We start from the raw sequence: 15,187 nt of genomic DNA, 5'->3' as shown, positions 1-15,187 counted from the left end.
CCATAACTATTTGAATTTATTAATTTGTAAAGTTTAAAATTACCTCTACTACAGCTGGGACTGATGGACCGAACAGTGAACATGATTTCGGCGTCCCAAAGACAGTCCACCAAAAAACAGTATCTGGTCTATATCAGGAAGTGGGAGATGTATTGTAACAAAAACAACATCACCTACAGAGATATGAACATCCCGTCTGTTCTGGAATACCTGGCAGGCCTCCATTATGATGAGGGGCTCAGCTATAGTGCCATCAACTGCGCCAGAAGTGCCTTATCGACTTATCTATGGCAAGGAACAGAACGTCACTCTGTTGGAACTCATCCACTGGTAACAAAACTTATGAGGGGAATTTTTAATACCAATCCCCCAAGAACTAGGTACTCCCAAATATGGGATGTGAGTATTGTCCTGAAGATGCTCAGGAATTGGTCTCCAGCAACAGCTCTGTCTCTACATAGACTGACATTAAAAACAGTCACGCTAATGGCATTGGTCACGGCACAAAGGGTACAGTTATTACATAAATTAAGACTGGACGACATGACTTCTTCATCTAAAAACGTTACGTTTCATATTTATGAATTAGTGAAACAGGACAGGGATCAGCGGGCCTCAATATCGAATTTAGGTCTTACCTAACAGATGATCGGCTCTGTATAGTAAAACATTTGTCGTTATATATGGAGAAAACTAAAATCATCAGAGGCAATGAGAAGGCACTTTTAGTCAGCCATAAGCAACCACACAAAAAAGTGTCGGTCCAGACCATCTCAAGATGGCTGAAACAGGTTCTAACACAGGCTGGGGTGGATGCTAATATTTTAAATCTCATTCCACCAGGGCTGCAGCTACATCGGCAGCTATGCAGTTGGATGTACCAATGGACCAAACCCTCAAGGCAGCAGGATGGTCAGGGGAAAAAAACATTCCAACTATTTTATCATAAACCAGTCATTAAACCTGGAACATTTGCAGAAACAATTTAAGTTCTGTAATTTAATTACCCCATATATAGGGGTTATAATTTGTGTTAATAAATTAATGGATTTCAATGTCAGATTCATGTCTAAAATATGTTGACACAATTCCTCCTACAGTCATCAAGGCAGATGTGATGCATGGACTCGTTTCCACGGCATGAAATCACAAAGCTTTAAAATCTTCACGCAGTCACTCACGTGACTCTGAAGTAAAATAGTAAGATTAAACGAGAACTTACCAGTTTGAAGTTTGATCATTATTTTATGAGGAATAACGTTGAGGGATTACGTGCCCTCCGCTCCCACCCTTGATCATATACTTAACTGGTATCTCTTCTCTAATCTTACTATGTTTAGTCATTACAGTTATCTGTGATTTCACACCGCTGCTTTGAAGAATGACACGCATGCGTCCTGGAGGGGCTTCTTCACATAATCCCTCAACGTTACTCCTCATAAAATAACGATCAAACTTCAAACTGGTAAGTTCTCGTTTAATCTTACTGAGCATCTTCAGGACAATACTTACACCCGTACTAATCAAGAATCTATCTACCTCGGTCTTAAAAATATCCATTGACCTGGCCTCCACAGCCTTCTGTGGCTCAGAACACAGACACACCACCCTCGGACTAAAGAAATTCCTCCTCATCTCCTTCCTAACAGCACATCCTTTAATTCTGAGGCTATGACATCTTGTCCTAGACTCTCCCACTCGTGGAAACATTCTGTCCATATACACACTCTCCAGAACTGATGGAGAATAGATAATGGGGAATGATGAAGTTCAACTTCTCAATTGATACAACCTTTTAATGAGTCTAATGCAGCCGTGTACTTGTGTGGTCAATGTGATACAGGTACTTCCAAAGAGAATGACAACTGTGAACTTCTGTTGCTGGGGACTAGGACATTTGATGTAAACTTATGGAAGAAATCAATGACGCGTTGACACCACACAAGTTGTTCTGTCACATCATGGTTTTGGCAAAACAGATAAAGGTTCTGTCAGAAATTGTGTTTCTTGCAGAAATACTGTGTTTATTTCAATAAAGTAGGAAATAGAACAGGAAAGCAGATTGAAAGATAATTAATTCAGAGTTACATTTTATATGATGCTTCATATTCTTATATTTAGTTCCACTTTTTAACATTCCACATTACAAATTAACTGCCGGAGGTGAAATAAATATTTTGCTCTTAGAAAATGTTTTCAAGAAGCTTCAGACATACAGCAGAGCGATTGTCAAATTATTCAATTCTCGACACTTGATCAATTTCTAATGCACCTTATTTTACACATATCTTCTCTTTAAAAGAAAATCTCTAGAGAAGCCATTGGGTCAACTTTTGTGACATTCAGTAAACACACAAAGTCCTGAAGTAACATCGGATCAGGCAGCATCTATGGAGGATATGGATAGATGACGGTTCATGTCTAGACTGTTCTTCAGCTTGATTGAAATGGGAAGGACAAAGCTGGAAATGATTTGTGTGTGTGTGTGTGTGTGGGAGGGAGGGGGGGGGGGGGGGGGGGGGGGGGGGGGGGGTGCATGTCCTGGCAAGCGGTAGGTGGAAATAAAGAACTGCAGATGCTGGTTTATACCAGAGATAAACACAAAGTGCTGGAGCAACTCAACAGATCAGGCAGCATCCCTGCAGAATGTGGATGGGTGATGTATCAGGTTGTGACCCTTTTTCAGACTAGTTAGACTTGTCCATCTTTCTCCTGTCTGAAGAAGGGTCCTGAACAAGAAACAAGTAACTGCAGATGCTATTTTACACCAACGGTAGACACAAAATGCTGGAGTAACTCAGCAGGTCAGACAGCATCAATGGAAAAAAAGGATGAGTGACACTTCAGGTCAGGTCCGAAGAAGGATCCCAAACCAAAATGTCAGCCATCCATTTTCTTCAGAGATGCTGCCTGACCCGCTGAGTTACTCCAGCACTTTCTGTCTCTCTATAAGTTAATAGGTAGATACAGGAGGGTTTTTGATCGGCAGATGGGCGGACAAAGGCGAAAGATGAAAAGGTGACAATCATGTGAAAGGTAAGTCGAGAAGAGGAGTGAAATGTGGTGCCAGAGGAGAGAGATATAGGTGGAAGGGGATGGGCGTGTGGGGAGAGAGAGAGGGGGGGGGTGAAATGGGTGTTGGTTATCTCATGTTCAATTAGGAGGCTCAGTGTCAAGTAAATGGATTTGTTACCTCCTGTTCAATTAGGAGGCTCAGTATCAAGTATTGTTTTACAATGCTGCTGCAAAAAGGTTAAGGAAAATATGCAACATTAAAGGAATAGCCCCAATTCCACTTTACTTTATGTACCCACTCTTGAACACAGATCCCTCTCTTCCAGAGAGCCCTTTAGACACTGTTTAGACTCAACTGCACATGGGGCGGCACAGTGGCACAGTTGGTTCGATCCTGACCTCTGGTGCAGTCTGTGTGGAGTTTGTATGTTCTCTCTGTGACTGCATTGGCTTCCTCCGGGTGCTCTGGTTTCCACCCACGTCCCAAAGAGGTGCAGGTTTGAAGGTTAATTGTCGTCACAAGATTAGAAATTATTCAGCCAGGGCCAAACACACTTCTTGTGGTGGAAACAGGGCCGCAATATGAACGCTCTTTCCTTGACCCCAGAGATGGTGCCTGAGTTATTCCAGCACTCTGTGTCTATCTGAGCATATGTAGCCTGGCTCAAACTGTCCTGGCCCATTAGAAGTGGATGCGTTGTGCCGCATCAGTTGTCTTCAACACCCTTTGGGGTTCCTGTGTCCCTACTGCCTGGTTAAATGGAAAGTAATTGCAAGGGACCAGTACAATAGGGACAGTGTTTAGGTCCCTATACAAATAGGTGGTGGGCGGCAACATCCTTTGTGTAAAACTGTTTGTGTAATCACCACCCTTTGTGTAAACCCCTCAGTTTCCTTTAAATCTTTTCCCCAGTTTAGAAAACAAAGCACACAAAGGGGTGGATGGAGTAACTCAGCGGGTCAGGCGGCATCTGAGGAGTTACAAAACGTGTTTGGGGAAGTGATGCACATGAGAAAAGTGGAGGGTCACAGTTTGGGTTGGGTGTGGATGTGGGGTGAACTTCGCTTCGGCCCGCTTACTGTCAGTGAGTGACCAAGCGCGTTGGAGTGAGTTGGGATGGGTTATGCCGTCTCCACTCACCTACCCAAAGGTGGATGCCGGTGCAAGGCACTCCATAAAACAGTGAGCGTGAAGGAAAGAGCGGGTGAGGCCCTGCGGGCCCGCTGATCTGTGACTGCCGCTAAGGGCAGGCGGGCAAGGCAAGCACACGGTTAACAGAGACTGGGAAAGATAAAAATAATCACCCGTATCAACTAAACACTTGGCACAGCTGGTGGAGCTGTTGCCCTCACAGCGCCAGGGAACTGAGTTCAATCCTGACCTCGGGTGCTGTCCGTGTGTGTGGAGTTTGCACGTTCTCCCTGTAACGGCGTGGGTTTCCTCCGGGTGCTCCGATTTCATAGTCATAGACTCCATGAGTCATCGAGTCATACAGCGTGGAAACGGGCCCTTCGGCCCAACTTGCCCACACTGACCAACATGTCCCATCTACACTTGTCCCACCTGCCTACGTTTGGCCCGTATCCCTCTAAACCTGTCCTGTCCATGTACACGTCTAAATGTTTTTCTTAAATATTGCAATAGTTCCTGACTCAACGACATCCTCCTGCAGCTTGTTCTACACACCCACCGTCCTCAGGTTTCTATAACATCTTCCCCCCTCACCCCCCCCTTAAACCTATGTCCTCTGGTTCTCGATTCCCCTACTCTGGGCAAGAGACTCTGAGTTTACCTGATCTATTCCTCTTATGATTTTGTACATTCCCACACATCCCGAAGACGTGCGGGTTTGCGGGTTAATTTATTTCTGTAAATTGTGTGCAGGGAGTGGATGCGAAAGTGGGATCACGTAGAACCAGTGTGAATGGGTGATGGACGGTTGACATGAACTCGGTGGGTCGAAAGGCCTCTTTCCATGCAGTATCTCTAAACTAAAAACGGAAAAAACTGTGACCTGTTCTACACTTCTACATTCAATTTCCCACCACGCCAACCCACCATAGTCGGTTCAAATATCTGCTTCGATTAAAGTGCCAATTGAGTCAGCCTAGAACTAATATGTTAATGTGTAGGAAGGAACTGCAGGTGCTGGTTTACACCGAAGGTACACAGGAAATGCTGAAGTAACACAGCGGGTCAGGCATCATCTCTGGAGAAAAAGGGAACCGCTGACATTTCGGATCGAACTGTAGTCTGAAGACGTGTCTCGACCCGAAACGTCACCTGGTCCCTTCTCTCTAGAGATGCTGCCCGACCCGCCGAGTTGCTCCAGCACTTTGTGTCTATCTTGAGATGAACGAGGAAACCGTGCCACCTCTCACCATCCGAGGCCAAACTTTTGAAGAACGTTCGAAAGCGATGTGTAATCCCCAACATCTTGATAAGCGATAGGAGCAGAATTAGGCCATTCGGCCCATTCAGTCTACCCCACCATTCAATAATGGCTGATTTATCTTTTCCACTCTCCATTCTCCTGCCTTCCCCTCCATAACCCCTGACGCCCGAAACAGGATCTCTGCAGGAATCGAGTACCTGCTTGTTAATTGGTGCTATATTTAGATAAACCATTGACAATCGCACAGTCTTTCTTTGGGAACTGCTGTGGCACGGTGATGTGATCACGTGCAGTATATATAGACTGGGCAACGTCTTGTGGGTTACAGGACAGACCGGCTTTCTCGTGGTCCTGTCCACTTGCTCCTCGCTTTTGAAGGAACATCTAGAGTAAGACCATTGGCTTGGCGGATCCCCAGCTGCCGGCTCGCCTTCCAATCGGGCTGTGTGATCACCGAGGCAGCAGCCGGCAGATCCAGTGATGATCCTGCACGGCGTGTCGGAGTTTGGCTGCCACTGGAGAGATGGGACTTGGACCCAGTGTTAGAGGGAGGGAGAGGCGGCGCTTGGCTCTGCAGGCAAGGCTCTGCGGGAGGGAGGCTACGGGAGAGGGGAGCCGGGTCCCAGCTCCCGCCAACGAGCGAGGTGGGCGAGGAAGGTGTGCCTTGCTCCGTGTGCCGGTGAAGCCTAAGCGATGGTGAGACGGCTGCAGTCTGAGCTCACCCCGGATACCAGGTGCCAACTGTGAAGGCAACGCACGCCCGAGGAGCCAGCGAGTTTGCAGGGAAGATGCGAGCCCAACACTGGTGCCTTGTTCTGCTGCTCCAGCGCAGTCTACACCTGGTAAGACAGCCCGGGGTTAGCGGAGAGTTAACGGGGAGACAGAGCCCACACCGCCCGTGATCGGCGGATCCTGGGCACCGTCTCACTCTAATGCTCACCTCTCGTCCATCTGTAACTAAACCCGAACCTGTGTAAGAAGGAACTGCAGATGTTGGTTTAAACCGAAGATAGACACAAAATGCTGGAGTAACTCAGCGCGACAGGCAGCATCTCTGCAGAGAAGGAAGGGAGACCCTTCCTGAACCTTGTCTATTTGAGTCTGAAGAAGGGTCTCGACCCGAAATGCCACCCGTTCCTTCTCTCCAGAGATGCTGCCCGTCCCGCTGAGTTATTCCAGCATTTTGTGTCTATCTTCAGTTTAAACCAGCATCTGCAGTTCCTTCCTACACTTGTCTATTTAACGCAAAGCGCGACTTGTTTCCACTCGGAAACAAAACAAACTTAAAAACAGATCGCTCTGAGTGATAAGAACGAGTGATTTCCTAGCGTGAAACTGGCGGAGAGTTTTGTTGGACGGCGCGTCGCTCTCCAGCGGTGTCCCAGCGAGGCAGTGCTTGCCAGGGACCCGGGGCAAGCAGAGACGGAGCTGGTGCCGGAGAATCCCCCCGCACTGCGCTCACACCCGTGGGGGTTGAAGGTGTAAGTTTAATATCTGCGTCTCCGTCTTTACAGCTCGGGGGTCGCGGTCCACCGGCTGCTCTTCCCGCTGGCGATGGTGATATTGGGAGAGACCGGGGTCAAGGTCTGGGGCTGACCGGGTCAACAAAGTACGGGTTCAGACACCCGACGAGTGAAACAAAATTGTTGGTCTAACTCAGCGGGGACGGGCAGCATCTCTGGAGAGGAGGAACGGGGGAGACGTTTCGGGTCGAGAACCTTCATCATAATTCTCCAAAAACCCGCATTTGTCTGAACCTCCCGTCAAACAGAGCCAGCGAGTTCAGGCAGTTTACAGCCTATATATGTGTGTGTGTGAGCATTAAATTATCCCATTAGTGGCAACTAACCACTCTCCCCTCCATCCTATCTCCCCTCTGCACCTGTACATGTATCTATTTATTCAGTCCCCTCACCCCACCCCCCCCACACACACACACACCTTCCATTCCTTCCTCCAGTTTCACAATTCGTATCTCTTCAATCCTTTTGTCTCACGCCATCTCTGGCCTTTCTCACCTGTATTCGGCTATTACTTGCCAGAGATACAGAAAAAAAAGCGCTGGAGTAAATCAGCGGGTCACGCGGCATCCCTGAAGAAAAAGGATGGGTGGGAGCACCTGGGAACCGTTGGGGTGGGAGCCCTGGGAATTAAAGGAGCGCCTCCTTTGTTACCATTACTCCGGTATCTCGGGAATCTCCAAACTTCAACCCGCGTCAGCATTCCCTGGAAAACACATCTCGGGATGCTCCTCTGTAGGTGAAAGGACTTCTCTTTGGCCACCAGCCAATGCCCCAGATGTGTCTGACCGCTCGCTAGTCTTTCGGAGGCAGGAGCTGAAGGGTTAACTGAGATTGTATCTCTCCTGCTTCCAGAGTTACCTAGACCAGTGAGCAGTGAGCGGCCTCTCTCTCTCCCTGCCCCACCCCAGCCAAACCTGGTTTGAAACTCTTTGGCCGATCGCCAGTCGCTGAACCATCACACTGGGAGGTCCACCTCGAAGCCAAATGTGTCTGGCCGTGCCATCGGACACCGCAACATGTCAGACACCCCATTTAGATTATAAGGTAAAAAAAAAATCCCGGGATGCCGCTTGTAAACGTTGCAGTTTACAGACTGCGTTTATTAACTTGTGAGTGATTTTAAAAACACACAATGTCCTAATCACTCTAAAATATAGGCCATTGAGAGGAAAAGCAAGCGAGCCAGTGAATCCCAACGCCCATCATCATTGCATTAATAAGCACTGTAGATAATTGGGATTAATTTTAACCTAATTCTGTCCATTTCTGAGTTCATTTTTTTTTTAAACAGTGTTTGTCACATAATGGGGTCGGAGTTATCTGGTGCAGGTGCAATGTCAGACCTGGATTGAGATTCACATTACTCAGCGTTCATGAACCTCTAAACTATCCAACTGACGATGATGCAATTGGCACAGTTGGTTTGTTTACAATGGTGATACAGTGGTGCTATAAATACACTGTGAATCCGGGCGGTAGTGAATGAATATGAAATGGGTGCGGCTATTAGTTTAGTTTATTGTCACGTGTACCGAGGCGAAGTGAAATGCATTCGTAGCGTGCTAACCGGTCAGCAGAAAGACTATACATGATTACAATCAAACCATCCCCAGTGTACATACTCATGGTAAAAGGAATAACGTTTAGTGCAAGATAAAGTCCTGTAGAGTGCTAAAGGGATCAGGGGGTATGGAGAGAAGGCAGGTATGGGATATTGATTTGGATGATCAGCCATGATCATATTGAATGGTGGCACAGGCTCGAAGGGCCGAATGGCCTACTCCTGCACCTATTTTCTATGTTTCTATGTAAGTCCGGTTAAAGATAGTCCGAGGATCTCCAATGAGGTAGACAGTAGCTTCTTCTGCTTCTTGCCTATGGCGTGTACAGCCTAAAGTTGTAGACACCAACACACTACATCTATTTGTTTGTGCACGTCGGGTTGATTGCATTCGTCGAAACAGGGTGAACCACGTGAAGGTTGCAATCTCCCACCCCAAAATAGTAGTTCGGGACCGCTCTAGTTGTTGGTTGGATGGTTCAGTTGCCTGATAACAGCTGGGAAGAAACTGTCCCTGAATCTGGAGGTATGCGTTTTCACACTTCTGTACCTCTTGCCTGATGGGAGAGGGGAGACGAGGGAGAGGCCAGTGTGCAACCTTTCCTCGATTATGCTGCTGGCTTTGCCGAGGCAGCGTGAAGTGTAGATGGAGTCAATGGAAGGGAGGTTAGTTTTTGTGATGGTCTGGGCTGCGTCCACAATTCTCTGTAATTTCTTGCGGTCTTGGACGGACCATGCAGCGATGCATCTCGAAAAAATGCTTTCTCCCATGAACATAAAGTGTTCTTGATGATCGCATGATTTCAATTGTATGTATCTTAATCTGGTTTCAGTACACTGTCAGCTTCAGACTTCTCTCTCAGCCATTTGCCTTCATAATATTATTAGCGCTCATTATTTGAACAGTAAATCACCAGAGATGATAATAAAATGGGTTGAATATATTTTCATCCTTATAAAACAATTAGATTGCCTTTTCACATTAAACCTCCCTGTCCATTTTGACTGACAATGGGAGGTTAACTGTGTACTTAGAATTCCCAGACCACGATGTATTTGCCAACTAAAATGTTAATGAGGAAAATAATTTCCAAGTGTCAGTTCTGAAGGCCATGCAAGTCAAGTGACATTTAAATCCTTGAGTGATGAATTCCCTTTACACCTTGCTGAAGACAAATTTGTTTCAATCAGCCTCTCACAATGATGATGGATTCCTGCAAATGCATTATACAGCAGTGTTTCATTCAGGGGGGTTCAAAATAGCATAAACCATAAAAATGATATCTGAGCTGGATTAACATCAGCTAAATCCCGCGATTAAATAGCTGCATTAAATTTACACCGATTTCTTTTCATCATGCTTATTTTACATTGAAAAGAGTTTTACCAACTTTGTTAAGGTTTTGGTAACTATTACAACGGAATCTGTTATGACACAGGATGTGTCTAAATAATATTTGAAGCCAAAACCTGTTCAGATGAAGGATTAGGAAAAGATAATTTGTTTTAAGCAATAAGCCCTGTAGATAGATCGTATGAACGGATCAGCCATATTAGAGGCTTATTTAGGCAGCCTAATTCAGGCAAGAATAGGAAAACAGCAGTGGGTCCTTCAGTCCCTTAAAGATTAATTATGTTACGTATTATTTAAATTATTTTTCCTTCTTCCCGTTCCGAAACGTCGCCTATCCATGTTCCCCAGAGATGCCTCCTGGCCCGTTGAGTTACTCCAGCATTTTGTGTCTTCTTTTCGTAAACCAACATCAGCAGCTCCCACTGTCTTTATTTACCTTCTTGTCTGAGAAGAGTCATGTCTGTCTTGTCTGAAGAAGGGTCTCAACCCAAAACGTCACACATTGCTTCTCTCCAGAGATGCTGCTTGTCCCACGGAGTTACTCCAGCTTTTTGTGTCTACCTTTACATTCTTGGCCACCTTATTTCTTCTGTTGCATCCCCATATTTTTCGGAGGGACAGGGAGATCGTTCCAAGTTTACAGTTTAGTTTATTGTCACACCTGTGCCGAGGTACAGTGAAAAGCTTTGGTTGCCTGCTATCCAGTCAGTGGAAAGACAATGCATGATTACAACCGAGCCATTTACAGTGCACAGACACATGACAAGGGAATAAAGTTTAGTGCCAGGGGACTTGGTAATGCAGCAGGTAGAGCTGCTACCTCACGGTGCCGGTGGCCCAGGTGTGCACCGCAATGTCTGGAGTTTGCACCTTTTCCCTATGACGTAGGGTGAATTTTCCTCCAGGTGTTTCCTTTTTTCCCCCCACATCCCAAAGACAGGCAGGTGGGATCTTGTAACTGTAATTGATATTCCCATCCTGTAATTGTCCCTGGTGTGAAAGTGGATGGTAGAATCTGGTGGGAGTTGATAGGTATATGGGGAGAATCAAAAATAGAATTTGAGAAATAGTATTTGAGAATTTGAGCAGCACTGGGTCGTTAGATTATCCACATGCTCAGCGATCAATGTGGATTCAGTGAACAAGGTGGGGCCTTATTTCCATCCTGTATAATTCCATAAATCTACACTATCTTCCAACACTCACAGCTACCTTTCATTGAATCCTGTCTTATGGACCACGTTTGCATGTGTTGGAAAGATCTTGTTAACTCACATGCAGATAATTAGCAGCAGATTAAAGAGATCATATTCATAAATGTAACATAAATCATACTGTAAAGCTTATCATATTGTCCTTCAACTACAGGGCAAGCGAGACGGCGTTTTATTAATCTGCAACGTGTAATAAAATTCCACAGTAAACTTATTCAGTTGCCTGAAGAGTCCTTTGACATGCCAATGACTTCCCATCATGACAATGCACTGGTTAAGATGATGCTGGAAAGGTAAACAGTGAATCACAGTTCAAAACTTGACCTCAGCTAATATTAATCCCCGATTTCTCCGAGCTAGAAGTTAGAATTTTGCAGGAAGGATTGGGTTGTTTTGTAGAAGTGAAGAATAGGTGGGTCAGAGATTGCCTGCAGGGGTGGGTCTGCCAGCTCCACTGTCTTCCCATCTGCACACTCTGAGCTGGAGGGGTTGAGAAGATGGATGTGACACTCTGCAAACGCAGGAAGCTCTGGCTCTAAGTGTCAGACGGTTCAGTTTGTGTGCCCCAGGGATTGCAACATTTGCATCGCCTGTTATGAGATCGTTTGTGCGGTTGAGGGAGGAATGTGGGATTGTTGATTCCACACCAGACGATTTGCCACATCTTTCCATAAGCTTGGATATTGTCCCATTCACCTCCATTCCCATTGTTTCTCTATGGAACTGATGCATTACAGTGCTGAGAGCTATATTATGAATTCTGTATCTTCCCCATTGCCCTTAGAGTAGCAATGTTACAAAATTTTGAGATTTTAAAAATCAAGTCTGCAAGTTATCCCATCAGATAAAGCATAACAATAAGTTTAATTTGACACCAAATTCACTTTCATATCTCCAGTATTAAAAAAGTTATGACCATTTTCATACTCGGAAATTAGCATCTTGTTCCCTATTGATTTTCAATGGACATTACAAAAAAGCTGTGATCTTGGATAATCAAAAGCCCATTTTTTAAGGAAAGATTAACATTTTTAAATAGCCTAAGTGTCCAAAGATTATTCACAAATAATTCACAATATAACATGATTTTTATATCTAATTTACATTAATTTATAGGCCAAATGGAAGGAATTTAGTGTTCAATTGCTGTAAATAAATGCCCATTTAAATCGGCTTTCTAGTGGGTTTCTGTGAACGCGCTGGTTTAGAACGTTGACATAGCGCTGGATTAGTGCCCTCAAATGCCGAGAAAAATACTGCGGGATATAAAAAGCCCAAAATGAACCACTCGCTATAGATAACTTTAATTACAGGATTATATATATGCCCCATTTAATGTAAAAATAAGGTACATACCTTTAATTGTTTGCTTTATAAAACCCTGGGGCTGCGAGAGGTTGCGGAATGAGACAGTAATTTTAAACTATTATAACTATATTATCGAGGCCTATAAAACTAATAATACCTTTTGCGACCGGGTCTTGCAGCGATTTTTCGTTAATGATTTACTAGGCTGAACATGTGCGATTAGTACAGCCTAGTAAAAATCGCGTTTTAAACCCGCCCCCTCCAAACAGCGCCAAAATCACGGACCTGGCTGTGGGCAGATTCCCAATGGCGATTCAGGTAGGTTTTGTAACATACCTACTTAGAGGAGGGACCTCATTTAAATTTACCCAATAGTGAAAGGCCTGGATAGAGTGAATGTGGAGAGGATGTTTCCACTAGCAGGAGGGTCTAGGACCAGAGGCCATCACCTCAGAATAAAAGGACATGGAAAGGAGATGCAGAATTTCTTTAGTTCGAGGGTGGTGAAACTGTGGATATCATTGCCACAAACGGCTGTGGAGGCCAAGTCAATGGATATTTTTAAGATTGACAGATTTTTGATTAGTATGGTGGTCTGGGGTAATGGGGCGAAGGCTGGAGAATGGGGTTGAGAGGGAAAGATAGATCAGTCATGATTGAATGGCAGAACAGACGTGATGGGCATAATGGCCTAATTCTGCTCCTAGAACTTATGCTCTACTTGAGTTTGGCTTGATTGTATTTATGTATCTATATAATTAAAACTCATCTTGACCACTTCCTGTCAGCGCTGTATATTGATTTAAAATAAACACTACCATATATCGCTATGATTTTTGGCCATCTTACTCACAGTTATCCTCTGCTGAGCAGGCCCCAAGAAATTTTCCCATCGATGAAAAAATAAAAAAGGTATGAGTGTTTAAAAAGCCTTGAGATCCTCTCGCATGTCAATCACCGTGATGAAGGTAACGTCCCTTCTGGGGGGGGGGGGGGGGGGGGGGGGGGCAGGATGCCTGGATGTGACTCAGTTACTCGGCAAGATACTCGGCAAGGCTTCAACTCTGAGTACAGAGGTCACGCTGATTGCGGAAGTGCCGCTGCCTGCGGAAGCGCCAAAGTGGAGAGGCTGCGCTCAGCCGTCTGAGTATTCAAGAAAGTTTACGAGAGTGAGAGAGAGAGAGAAACCTGGGACCCAACGGCTCCCACTTAGTCTAGTAATATTACATAATTTACGTGGATTAGCAAGCAAGACAAAGCTTTTTTACTGTACCTCGGTAAAGGTGACAATAATATACCTACACCTAAACCAGTCAGAAAAATATCGGCACCTGTGCATCCATACTCCAGGCTATGATGGGAGTAAACTCAGGTAAAAGGCAGGAACTTGGCAAAAACTGGGAAATAGTACAACTTGTTCCCAGAGTGGTTAATTCACTTATGTTTCCAGGTAGCATTTAGTTGCGAGATATTCTGATCATTGATCATTTCAAACATTATCCACTTATCCACGTTTATAAATGAACATCAACATTAGCCTTGTGTCTGCCTCTTATTGTTAGTTCAAGGGATTAGACTTTGCCACACAATGTAGACAAGAAGTTGCAAGGATATTAATTAAGGGTCCCGATCCAAAACTTCACAAATCCTTTTTCTCCAGAGATACCGCCTGACCCGTTGAATTTACTCCTGCACCATCTGATCTTATAGAGGTATATAAAATCACGAAAGGAATAGGTCGGGTAGATGCACAGAATTTCTTGCCCAGTGTAGGGGAATCAAGGACCAAAGGATTAAGGTGAAGGGGAAAAGATTTAATAGCAACCTGAGGGGTAACCTTTACACACAAAGGGTGGTGGATATATGGAACGAGCTGCCAGAGGAGGTAATTGAGACAGGGACTATCCCGACTTTTAAGGAACAGTTAGATAAAGCATGGATAGGGCAGGTTTGGAGGAATCTGGGCCAAACGCAGGCAGGTGGGACTTGTGTGGCTGGAACATGTTGGCCGGTGTGGGCAAGTTGGGCCGAAGGGCCTGTTTCGACGACTCTATGACTCTAGGGTATTAATTACTGCAGTGGTGTCAATTTTCAGGAGTTGCAATGAATAATTGGAGGCAAAAGGAATTACCCATGGAATATGTGAAGGGAAAACTGATGTAATCTCAGGAAAAGCCAAACACGATTACCAGCCCGGCTTCAAGGTGGAGTCAAAGAGAAGCCGCAACATACGTGAATGATTTAGCTGAACAGAATGCACAACAATGTAGCAGTGAGCAAAATGCAACAAAGACTTTGTACAAGAAAAAGTTCACTTTCACCTAACTGTAACCTAACCACCAAAGATGAGACTGACTTGTCTAAAAATGGTGCACAATTTCAACATTTTCATACAGGAAATTGATATTTTTATTTGTTTGGTTGGACGTACCAAATGCAGTTCAGCACTGGCTTGCAGTGACGGCAAATATTATCTAACTTAAGGGAATGATGACACTTGCCTCTCTCCTTTAGCACACCATGCATCAATGTTTAATTGAGAAAAACAGAAAATTTGCAGTGTTCAATCACATTAATCTGGTCAGCAGAGGCAGACCAACTGTTTTATTCATGCAGTAAATGCTAATAGATGTTTAAATGAGAACACAATCCTCCCACGATCTCCATCGCTAAAACGCAGGGATAGCCTAATCAATTCTAATTGCACCCATGGCTTCGATTATTTCACGGACATGGATCTTTCCATTGCTTCTGTCTTTGTAGCAGGTAACTGGGGAGCCAGGGAATGTCTACTAAAAATGTATAATTCAGAATAT

The 15,187-nt window shown here is 44.8% G+C and overlaps 1 protein-coding gene across 1 annotated transcript in view; it reads left to right on the top strand.

Annotated features, from left to right (window-relative positions):
* Positions 1–5,569: 5,569 nt before the first annotated feature.
* Positions 5,570–15,187, top strand: part of LOC129710370 (neurexophilin-1-like) — a 72,883-nt gene continuing 63,265 nt past the window's right edge. Inside the window, exon 1 of the mRNA XM_055657327.1 lies at positions 5,570–6,253. Coding sequence (XP_055513302.1) covers positions 6,200–6,253 — 54 coding nt within the window. The 5' untranslated portion in view covers positions 5,570–6,199. The remainder of the gene's footprint in view (positions 6,254–15,187) is intronic.

This window comes from Leucoraja erinacea, chromosome 27 (genome assembly GCF_028641065.1).
Source record: "Leucoraja erinacea ecotype New England chromosome 27, Leri_hhj_1, whole genome shotgun sequence".
NCBI lineage: Eukaryota > Metazoa > Chordata > Chondrichthyes > Rajiformes > Rajidae > Leucoraja > Leucoraja erinaceus.
The sequence above is the reverse complement of the archived record's forward strand: the minus strand, read 5'-3'. Positions and strand labels throughout refer to the sequence as shown.